Source organism: Cornus florida, unplaced genomic scaffold (assembly GCF_030987335.1).
Source record: "Cornus florida cultivar Cherokee Brave unplaced genomic scaffold, ASM3098733v1 CherokeeBrave_3.0.0_Hap2_Chr02, whole genome shotgun sequence".
Taxonomy (NCBI): Eukaryota; Viridiplantae; Streptophyta; class Magnoliopsida; order Cornales; family Cornaceae; genus Cornus; species Cornus florida.
Window position 1 is genome coordinate 54,747,405 of NW_026775572.1, and position 12,674 is coordinate 54,760,078.

The 12,674-nt window shown below is 29.9% G+C and overlaps 1 protein-coding gene across 1 annotated transcript; it reads left to right on the forward strand.

The window, feature by feature from the left end:
- Positions 1 to 614: 614 nt before the first annotated feature.
- On the forward strand, positions 615 to 9,671 carry LOC132295014 (beta-glucosidase 12-like). Its single transcript, XM_059793085.1, has 13 exons — positions 615 to 793; positions 969 to 1,038; positions 5,915 to 5,973; positions 6,296 to 6,371; positions 6,480 to 6,557; positions 6,738 to 6,825; positions 7,243 to 7,495; positions 7,684 to 7,799; positions 7,913 to 8,130; positions 8,364 to 8,395; positions 8,679 to 8,781; positions 8,876 to 8,984; positions 9,331 to 9,671. The coding sequence occupies exons 1-13, from the start codon at positions 635 to 637 to the stop codon at positions 9,503 to 9,505; spliced, it is 1,536 nt and encodes a 511-aa protein (XP_059649068.1). The 5' UTR covers positions 615 to 634; the 3' UTR covers positions 9,506 to 9,671.
- Positions 9,672 to 12,674: the final 3,003 nt, after the last annotated feature.

Sequence of the window (12,674 nt, forward strand, 5' to 3'; positions counted from 1 at the left end):
TGGTCCCTAAAATTTTTATAAGATACTTCTACCGTTCCATATTAATAGTCTATTATTTCATTTTTACATGTCTTAAATTAGTTGTCATTTTTAAAAAGTCAAAAAAACTTTTCTTTATATTTCTATCATTATTCTTTATCTTTTTAAAAAAATTTAAACTTTATAACTATATATATTTAAATTAAAAAGAATAATTTAGTAATTTTAAAAGAAGACAATACATTAATTGTATGTCCACTTAAAAACTCTAATTCCTATAAATGAATCTCTGTTGTGAGACGAAAGTAATATTATAAAGAATGTGAATATAAATTTTGATTGAATTGGAGAACAAGTGACTTATGATTTAGAACCATCTAATAATAATTCAATTTATTAAACAAAATATCACACATTCAATTTCCTTTTGTAGGTTTGGTAAATAGTGTGGCACGGAATTAATTCCATCACATGCTTACAGATCTCATGGAATGATTGATGAGGTTATGTCAGCTCCAATTTAATTACACTAAAAAATCATTCTATCCATACAAAAAAAATCTAACCATCTGATCTAGATAAGAAAAATAAATAAATATTATTGTTGCCTATATATAGAGCAAGAAGCTTGGTGCAATGAGCATCAAACCTAGCAATGGCTAGCAGAGGTTTCTTCCTTTTAAATCTCTTTTTCCTTCTTCTTTCCTTCCATCGATGTGCCGGTAGTGTAAAACCGAAACACATCTCAGCTCCGTTTAACCGGAGTACTTTTCCGGCTTCTTTCGTATTCGGTGCTGCAACAGCAGCCTACCAAGTACGTATATACATTCAGTTTCTTAGATTAATACATGCAGTACTTAACTATACACGTACTCATTTGCATTGCTAGCTATATATATATATATATATATATGTATGTATGTATGTATGTACATGTTTGTGTGTGTGTGTATTTATTTGTTCTCATTATTTTCTTGTCTGCTTAATAGATTGAAGGAGCAGCATATAAAGGAGGCAAGGGTGCTAGTATATGGGATACTTTCGCTAAGCAACATCCTGGTTCTTATCTCTCCCTAGATCTGTGTGTGTTGTGTGTGGTGTGTGTGTGTGTGTGTGTTTTGTTTCACCAAATCTTGAATGGAAAGGACTTGTTCAGAGATGGAAAACACTAATTTAACACATTACTATACTATGGGGACAAGAGAGTTGACGGTTGACGGTTGAGGGCACAGAGATCAATGACATTTAACCAGTGATAGACCAAAATTTAAAAAATACCTATACGACAAGGAACGAAAATATATATGTATTTATATTATATTAATGTAGATATGTTGATTAAAATTTATATGCATCTACATATATATTTAAAAAATAATAATACTTTGTCATGTTATACATTTTCTTAATAATGTTTCCTTGCAAAAATTATAGCAAACAAGTTGAGACTTGAGAGAGTGAGAGTAACATTACATGAACATAAATGTTGGACAAAAATTAGCCACGACAATTCTCATTACATCGCACAACTTATTATTATTATTTTTAAAAAAAATGGAAGAATTTTTTTTTTTTGGTAACAATTATACTATGATACTAGAGTAGTTGAAAAATTCGACCCTTTTTTTTCTAACAATTATATACTTTAATATTGAAGACTTTTTTCTTCGGTAATTATAATATTGAAGACTTGTTTATATGTCAAGGAATATATGAGAAACATTAGTCGCATGACTAAAATATTTGAGAAGTAGCAAATACTCCTTTAAAGGGAAAAAAAAAAAAAAAAAATTATGAATATTTTTATGTGGTATTAGATACGTATTACATATATTAAAAAATTATTGATATATTACACGAACACAATATGAGCATATCCTGCTTGTCAGAATATTCGTGCTTCATAGGTTGACACTTGACATGCAAATGGAAAAAGATAATTTCACAAAAGACCCTATGTTATACGATTTTTTCTTAATTACTGCCCTATGTACTAATTTTTTGGTGAAATAAATACCTAAGTTATTAAAATTGGAGTTAGAAAAAAAAAAAAAAAAAAAAAAAAAAAAAAAAAAAAAAACAATACCGCTGTCAATTGTTTTGTTAATTCAACAGTTCATTGATGGGGGTAATATGGGACAATATATACATGTAGTTTAGGGAAGTTTTATGAAAAACAATTTATTTATTTATTAATTAATTAATACATACTGGGGAAGGACCACTGTAATGAAGTGGTCCAATAGTCAATTATATGATACCACCACTTATGCCACATCATTTTCATTCACAGCTAATGTACCCTTAATATATAGCCTTATTTGATAATTTCATGTTAGGTCATGGCATCTATTGATATTTTAGGGGAATATTCAAAAACCAATTAAAAATAGGTAGATCCTATGATTCTTTTCTTCTTCTTTTTTTTTTTCTTTTTTTTTTTCAGCAAAAAAAAGATTGATTTTAAGAAGGGGAAGAATCCTGAGCAATGTACTTGAAATAAGAAGTAAACTAAGTGTTATTAAAAGAAACTTGTGAAAAATCAAAAATCAAAAAGTAAAAAGTGAAAGTTAAAATTATTTAGAATCAAGCATTTTTGGGTCATTGTTTTCAGCTTAACATGGAGTCAGAAAATGTACATGATATAAATGACCTCAACTGCATGTAGTGTACAATCACTGTTGAGTCGTTGTTTTTTCTTTAATATAGAGCCAAAGTGATAGGGTCCCACACCTTGCAGACTCGGTCGATGACAAGGCTATCGATCATGTAATAATTTCTTCGCTTCGTGATATGATGTTATAGGAGTATATACTTTTTTTTTCAAATGGTCTTTATCCCCAATAATATATAATCTCTCTTCTCCAAAAAAGAGAGATTTAAAGTTTCAAGTCCCACCAATGACATATTATGAATAATAGACGTGTTACTTTAACTTTTCAAAACAATAAAAATAAAAAGAAGGTGGTCCATAATTCTTTAAATGTAGTGTACCTGATATGACTTTGTAAAAATTTATACTTCATAAAACATTTTAAAGAAAAAATTAATGCTTCAGGAAACATACAAGCATATTATCAGTTTTAGGAAAATGTTTTTGAGACCGAATGGTTTAGCCGAAGATGAGTGGATGTGTTTTCTGAGATGTTCCCTTTTTTTTTTTTTTTTTTTTTTTTTTTTTTTTTTTTGTTAGTGATAAAATGTTAAGTTATTTATTTATTTTTTTCTTAAAAATATTTTTATGATTAATATAAAAATAGTGATCAGCTCATAATAGTAACTTACAAATTAACCACATAATTAGTCAAAAAAAAAAAAAAAAGTAGAGCATATGAAATTCATTTCAATGTGACACTCTTGAAAAGTCCCATAAAATGTGTTTTTTGGCAACTGAGATATTGAAAATGAGAAGTGAAAGTCATGTTTGTACAATTGTGTTTTGCATTGATTTTGGGTGACGAAAATTATTGCACAATCCATGATCTCTGAAAGTGAAATGTGAAAATGGGAACGTTCTAGCTAGCAATGGTCATTGTTATCTGTTAAGGTGTCACTTCATAGGTGGTGGAGTATTGCCACATGGGAAATTTAAATATAATATTTATTTCGTGTCACGGTAGAAGTTCTACAATATATGGGGTACATACTTTCTCATGTTAGTTCATCCGTTAAGTGAATTTCACCATCACATCTAACAGTTGAGAGAATTAAGAGTACGATACTCTCAGAGTATTTTTTTCATGACATACGTCTTTTTTATTATTCTCTCCCTCCTAGGACATAACACATATGATAGATCTGCTTATGATGAAATTATTAAAATAACTACTATTTGAACTTGCTTCAATGATAGGACTTTCATAATATTATCACGTGATTAATTTATCAATAATTGAGGACGTGAGCTGATGTGATACACATGTTTTTCGATAATTACATTAAACTCATTTAGCGTCGTTATTCGTCTATGAAAATTCAAATAATTACAATAGACATGTTTAGCATTGTTTCTTGGCCTTATAAAAGATATTTAGTATAAAAATTCAAATTTATTAAATTTTACTCATCAAGAGATGATTTTTTTTAATTACTACTATTTTGGAATCAAAAAAATAAAATCCAAGTTCAAATTTGAAAATATCTCTGAACTTTAATTCAAATAGTCAACACTTTTTTTTGACAACTTGTAATGGTAGAGCTTCTTCATTGGAAGCCATTATTTTTGCTTGTTTTTTATATGCTCACGAATTATCAAACATTTGTAATGACTTTACTGTTAACCCTTGAGTTGTAGTGGTTGATATGATATTTATTATGTAATATTTCACAGTAAATTTCTCTTCCATCCACTTATATTTCTAAAAAGAAAGAAGAAAAAATTCAAATCATCAAACAATGCTTTATATAATGCTTCATATAGTAATATACGAATAGTTATACACACTGCATTGTTGATTCATCTTCGTAGATGATCTCATACAATAATTGTCCTAATTCTAGATATCTTTTCTTTCATTTCTCTATCCTGAAACAAATAGAATCACAATCAAAACACTTTTTTTTTTTTTTTCAACAATAAAATCTAGAATAAGCACTTAAAAAAAAAATTATTAAATGATTCTAAAATCAACCAATCGCGTCATTAGCCGAGATCCTTTCTTCCCTATCTTTATTGGGGAATGGGATGGATAAAGAGAAGTAATGGGAGTACTCCCTTCTGGTTGAATGACATTTGATTTTTTTTGTTATTATTAATATATTATGATTTTTTTCTTCTTCTTTTGTGTGTCACATTTCATAGTTTTCATTTATCTGGACCCACAATGAACCAAAATACAGTTGTCAATTGTCAGCTATTTATTGGCTTTGCATGTGACCAAGACCTTTTTATTGTCTTATGCTTTCAATTTTGGACAGCTAAGACTTTTCTTTACCAACAAAAAGGATAAGCAATATATAATTTGATTTTTATTTTTATAGTTTCAACTATGGTATACTGCATCGATTGATTCATAATTATTTTTTAAAGATTAGACTCCGTTACATATATATATATATATATATATATATATATATATATGTGAATCGATCGATTAAGTTGGTCGATCGTTTAAGTTGATTTATATCGATATTCGTTCGAGTCCGTTACCATGCGACCGATAATGCGATTAGAACCATATTTCAACAACTTTCCTTCTCAAATAAAAAACAACTGGAACTAAAAAATAATAGTGTTGGAAACAATTTTAACCAAAAAAAAAATATAGTGTTGGAAACAACAAGGACCCACTATTACAGATGATGCAGACGCTAATTAGTATTCTACACAAAGAACCACTTAGCAAAAGGGTAAAATCTTTTAGAAAGACCAAACATATTCTTGATTTAATGACTTTTTAATTTTCCTTTTCTACTTTGCTTAAATTTTGTAGTAATTATCAGTTCTTTTTTTTAAAAAACTATTATATAATATGACACATATATATTTTAAATATACTTATGCACTCTTTTGCATCAATTTGTATATCAAAAATAAAATACTTAAAACATCAACATTAGTGTGGAATTATAATTTAATTTAAACTTGGTCCAATTAGGCTCAATTTTTTTATTTTTGGGCAAGTATTAGATTAGGCCCAGCCCATTAACAAGTCAATCGCCCAACCGGCCCAGTCCTAACTTATTAATGGGCCTGCCTTAAAGTGGAGCTAATTCTAATGAGATAATAAATATGACAAAAAGGCATGAAATCTGAAAGAGTTAATTCCACTAATTTCAAACCATCTAAATTGTATTAAATATCACAGTAAATAAGTTTATATGAAATCGATTCTGATCCACCTAAGAGACCATACAAAAATTTCTTAGTTTCTTTAGTCTTTAATGATTGTTATTTTCCTCTTGTCATGATTTTTCAATGTTTGTACCATGGCAGAAAAAATTTGGGATCACTCTACCGGAGATGTAGCCATTGATTTTTATCATCGTTATAAGGTATGATCGAATGATGGAATAAAATTGTTGTCCGTTGTTTTATTACAACCTTAGGGTTTCTAACTTGTAACGTTTTGCAATAATGTCCATTTTAAATTTTTTGACGAGAAATTCCTCAACTAACAGAGGGGTTACTTTTTGACATATTACCCAAAATACCCCTACCAAATTAAGGGAGTTTTATGCAATTCGTCAATTATAATTGGGCAGATCACATAATGCTAGGGGATTTTTTGAAATTCACCCTAGATAAATCATTTTGATGTGATTGCTACTATATTTTCATGTGTAAAAAATAAAAAATGACTGGAAAATGTTGTAGGAGGACATACATTTTCTGAAGGATCTTGGTATGGATGCTATGAGATTGTCCATCTCTTGGCCCAGAATATTACCACGTAAGATCACCAATTTTCTCCCTATTTGATCACATAATAATCAATTCCATCATTATTGAATATTTCTTTTTTTCAAAAAAAATATATATATATATATATATTTTGCAGGTGGGAAGGTTAGTAGAGGAATTAATCAAGAAGGTATCAAATTCTATAACAGTGTCTTCGACGAACTCGAATCCAAAGGTGATTACCCTCTCTCAATAAAGATTATTACATAGTTCGGATAGTTTCGGACCAATCACAAAATGATACATAAATAAATATGTCAGTTTTATGTCATTTTCAATCAAATTTTTATAACTCTTCTCTCATCTTTGCTATTATGATTTTTCTTGCTCTAAATTGCTGCTACATCAAGCACAGGTTTAAAGCCATTTGTTACTCTTTTGCATTGGGATATACCACAAGCCCTAGAAGATGAATATGGTGGAATGTTGCACACTAACATCGTGTAAGTTATACATTTAATTATCAAAGACAGTAGCTTTTGGAGCCCACAGGCTTCTTGTAAGTTAGACAGTAGCTTTTGGAGCCCACAGGCTTCTTGTAAGCGATAGGGTTGATTCACATCTACAGAAATTATTAAATGATCTTACATCACTTGATCTCGACTTATCACAAACTGTTATAAAATAAAAAAATTAAATAAGATTGATACATTTAGTTGCGTGACAGTGTAATTGACTGAGGTCACATGATCTCGGACCATTAAACAATTTTCTCTCAAATCAGATGGCAAATATATTTTCTAATTATCAAATTCTCAAATATTGCACACCGCATTATTATGTCACAAATTTTTTTTTTTCAAAGGTCATAATTATGTCACATTGTTTAATGAGAACCGTTTTAAATATGTTCTAATCAGAAATGATTTTCGAGACTACGTGGATATTTGCTTCAAAGAATTTGGTGATCGAGTGAAGTATTGGATCACTATGAATGAACCAATATCCTTTAGCACAAATGGGTACACAATCGGGACACAAGCGCCCGGTCGATGTTCTAGCTATGCCGGAAATTGCACGGCCGGAAATTCTGCGACGGAACCATACATTGTAGCTCACAATCAACTTCTTGCTCATGCAGCTGCTGTGAAATTGTATAGGGAAAAATACAAGGTTAGTGTTTATTACTGTATATATAAGAAAATGCAATGAAACATTATTTCATGTCTAAGATGATTATGACAAAATCCTATAACATTACTTTGTGCAAATTAAAATGGAGTTATTTTACTCATATGGACAATTATTACAGTGAATTTTGCATCAATTTTGAATATAAATATATGTGTGCGTGCACGCAGAAAGATCAAAATGGAGAAATTGGGATCACGTTAGCATCCCACTGGATCGTGCCAAAAGTCAAAACAGTAGCAGGTATCAAGGCCGCTTATAGAGGCCTTGATTTCATGTTAGGATGGTAAGTACTAAATTTCTATCCACGAGATAATTAAGGTCTGTTAGGTTCAGTTTTTTTTTTTAAAAAAATTAAATACGTAAAAATAATACATCCGATACGTATGATATGTGTAGGTTTCTGCATCCACTCACATATGGTGATTATCCACCGAGCATGAGAGCTATCGTGGGGCATAGACTTCCCAAATTCTCTCCCGCACAATCAAAGATGGTAGCAGGGTCAATGGATTTCTTAGGCATGAATTATTATACTTCACAGTATGCATCTATTTCTGTCTCTGTCAATAATGTCAACCTCAGCTACTCAACTGATAGTCATGTCGAGCTTACTAGTAAGTTCAAGACTCAACTCGAATACCCAATTTTTTATTTGTAGAGCAAAACTTATACCATCAAAACTCATTACTTACTCACAAAAATATATCACTTACTCTTTCATTTGAGAGAAGTATCACAAACAATAATAATAATAATAATAAAATGTGATGTTTATTATTTTCTTTATCATTATTATGGGATTTTTACTCAAAACTAGAAAACTCATGTCTTCCATTTGTTGGTACAGCGGAAAAAGACGGAGTTCCTATTGGTCAAACGGTACTCTCCTATTCTCTAAGATCGAATTGTTAAAGTGAATTACTTGATTTATGATTTTTTATTGGTTATATTTACCAAATATATAAAAGAATAAAAAAAAAAAAAATGAAAGGTTAATATTTTGCATACATAACTTTAACCTAAAATTCGTTTTCCTACTTGTAAATGTCATTCACTTGCAACTCATCCACATGCCTTAGTGTCCTCAAATAAGCATCCCAATTGCAAGACAACTTATGGTTCACACAAAACTTACTATAGCTAAATTCTACTCCTTTTGTAGACTGCATTGGATTGGCTCTGTGTTTGTCCCAAGGGAATCAGACTTCTTATGCTCTACATCATGAAAAAGTACAAGAATCCACCTATTTTCATCACTGAGAATGGTAAAATTTTAACAGCTTATTAATTATATAAATGTTTCATCATATTTCAAAGTTCAAACAACTATACTTATATGTTTTCATTATTAATTTGCAGGAATGGCTGATCAAGATAATAGTACATTGACATTACAAGAGGCCCTCAAGGACAATTTACGGATTATATACATGCAAGGACATCTATGGAATCTCCAAAAAGCTATTGAGTGGGTTTTTTTTTAGTACCTATAATCCAACCACAAGAAATTATCAAGATATTAAATACTTCACCACACACTGGACTCTGTTGTTATAGCACGGTGCTGCAAGAACAGCCAGGATCATTCACAAGTGTGGGACTACCACAAGTATGAATGATTCTTACCGTCCAGTTCAATACAGCAGAGGATCCGACTTCCCTTGGATACTCCAGAAAAACTGTTTTTGAATTACACACATTATGACCCTAGAAAACACCAATATTAATCGAATGTTTTGATGAAGCATATATACTTAAGCACATATTTTAACTTAATATATGGTAGGGGACTGAATGTAGAGGCATTTTTGCAGGGAAGGAGCAAATGTGAAGGGACACTTTGTGTGGTCATTTATGGACGACTTCGAATGGGATGCGGGTTACACGGTTCGGTTTGGCTTGGCTTTTGTAGATTACAAAAATGGTTTGAAGAGATATCCTAAGCACTCTGCTTACTGGTACAAGAAGTTCCTCCTCAAAGCAAAGTAACAACTAGTTCTTAGTTTCTGTTGAGCTGGAGTGTACTATGAAGTTGAATAAGGAGAGTTTCTTCAACTAGTTTTTTTTTTTTTTTTTTTCGGAGGAATTTTAGTGTGTGCCTTTTGTTTAGAGAGTCCCGAGTTTTCATCTTAATAAAAACAGAGGTTTTTAATTAGTCTTTGATGTTCCAGAAATTGCCTTTGTACTCTGTGGATAGCTTCCTAGTCCATGTTCTCTTATTATCCCCACGCACTTCCTAGTTTCATTAGACACGGCATTACGAACATACCTGTCTCCACTGGATTTGTTCCTGGAGGCAAAAAAAAAAAAAGAAATCTTTCAGCCATTTCGGGTTAGGAAGATGTGAAAGCATTTTGAATAAGACGATTTTTATTTTATTTTTTTTCTTCATATTGAAAAAGTAATAAGAATGAGAGGTGTTAATTTTTTCTATCATCCTAGTATCCGGCTATTTTTTCGCGTGACCTTCCTTACAATTTTGGCATCGTAGTATAGTTCAACCATTAAAATTGGAATGAATTGATGTGATTCCTCTACGCCTAAGACAACAAAGAGGATAGGTATGTAAAACCGCTAAGCCAAAAGGCACTTTGGCCATCTTATAACTACTAAATTCATAATAATCACCATATATATGCCAGAACTAGCAATAAGTAAATTACGAGTATATATATATATATATATATATATATATAACCCAATCATAATAAACGAATAGATAATAACATGGTCTCACCTATAACCAACTAAACGAAGCTAACCACCATTCTTGGCACTCACCTAACGCGTGGCTGAACAATACGTCTTGCATTATTTGTCTTGAAAGACATGAGAGGACAGCCTATCTCTGATCGTTTATATGTTCTCATTTTGGCAACCTTTTGAGATGTCCCTTTAATAATATTTTCGTACTTCTGTAAAGTCACCATGGCAATCACGTGCACATTTCAGGATAATTAGTAGACATTGGAGACAGTTTCACATACATCGATAAAGTAATAATTGAGAACCATGTTTTTATGTACTCCATAACTTTTTGTAGATCTCAGCTTTTAGCAATGTTTTCCAATATTAACAACACAAGGTTTACTTATTTAATCCGTTTCCTAAAGTCTTTTTGATGCAACTGAAGGAGAGAAATAGAGAATATGTAAATGACATAAATTGGTATTTTGAGATATTGAGATAATACTAGTAATTATTAGAGTAATAATGCAATTAAAATGAGGCTCGCTATCGTGTAACGATAAGGAGGTTATTTCATTGTAAATTAGAAGTCAAGAGTTAAGACACAAAAGTAGTTTTACATATGTAAAGTAAGGTTGTATACATCCGATATAAGCATAAACTATAAAAGTTTACAAGGAGCAATAAAAACTTTAAATTTACAAAGTTAAGAGATAAGTTTATATAGAAAATATGATATTGTATAAAAAATTGAGTTGCGGAAAAGAAATCTTAAATCATAAAGAAACTAACTATATTAAAAAATATTATAACACAAGGAAACCTAATCTCAAAAATAAATTACACTAAAAAATAGAATCAAAACCTAATCAATAAAAAAACTACTAAATATAAAAAATGAGAGCATTCCGAGTCCTTTTAGCCAATGAACAAAAATTTTAAAATAATCAACATGCCTCCTAGACAACAGAAAAATTATGTTTCAAGGTCTTAAATGACGGAATTCGATCCAAAAACAGCGTACATCACAACAAATTAGTGAGTATTGTTCGTTGGGTCGTTTTCAGTTGAAAAACCGTCATTTCAGGTCACAAATGGACACTTCGGCTTTGGCCCAAAAAACCTATTAGCACGCCGGTCCGTTTGGCTAATGCTTTTGTTTCATATTTTTTGCTTTTGCTAGTGTATGGTAACGAAACAAAAGCACAAAGCAGATTTATTTATTTTCTTAGTTCAGAAAATTATTTTCAATAAATACAACCAAGCAGTTTTATGAGTTTTTGTTATTTGGAAACTATTTTGTAAATATTCTTAACCAAGCAGATTTAAATTTGAAAAAAATTAAAAACTATTTTCTAGAATCAGAAAACTGTTTTTATAGAAGCAATCCAAGCAAGACTGGAAGATCTCACTCATTGTAATGTTCAAATTTATTATGTGAATTGTTTAGTTTGAATTAGTGTTCAAATTATTATGTGAAATTCAAATTGTTCCTTTTTAATTTCAGGATTTTATGTACCACTTCTCATTATTATAAGGTGGTGATCCAATTAAATCCCTGCACCTAAGGTTGATTAACAAAGAGAATAGTTGCAAGAAAATGTTGGAAGAGGCCTTAAATCCAAATTCCATTTACTCTGTATTCAAAAATATTTCATTTGTTTAGATGGTAATATTGACTTTGGAATGTAGACATGAATATGGCAATTATGTATTTCGAAAATTAAATTTAAACAACTACAAATTGAATTGGCTAGGTAAATTGACTTTTAAGAATGACTATAACTCAAATTTTTTTTTTTTAAATGCAAGAATGTTAGAGGTTAGTTGTTAGTGATGGAATGGAGGATACAAGGTTTGAATACGGATTTCCAAACACAAAAAGTAACTCAAACATTTGAACAACACAACATTTGTGATTTTAATTCGTTCAATCAATAAATGAATTTCTAACCAATGTATTAAGTTTTAGGCACTTGTAACTTTCAAAATATTTTTAACTTTTCTTGATTATTCGAAAAAGATTTTATGTTGTTCAAAGAATTAGATTTTAACCAATGTATTAACTTTTAGGCACTTGTAAATTTCAAAGTCGTATTAACTTTTCTTGGTTATTCAAAGAAGATTTTATGTTGTTCAAAGAAGATTTTAAAAAAAGTGTTATAGGTTTTTTTTTTTTTTTTTGTTTAAAAAAAAAAAAAAAAAGAGAAAAAGATTTGTGAAACTAGTTAAAAAAATGATGTGTAAAACTTTTTCTAACCCAAATGGAAAATGATGTCTTTAATATAAATAATGAATTATATAAATAAATTTATAAAAAAAAAAAAAATTAGAGACTAATTTGTTTGTAACGACTCTCTGTAATTTGTTTTTTTTTTTTTTTTTTTTTTTTTTGCCTCTAATTTGTTGGCAAACACTTCAAGTTACCAAACATGTTTTTAATGTTTTGCTTTTTAAAAAAAATTTCAAC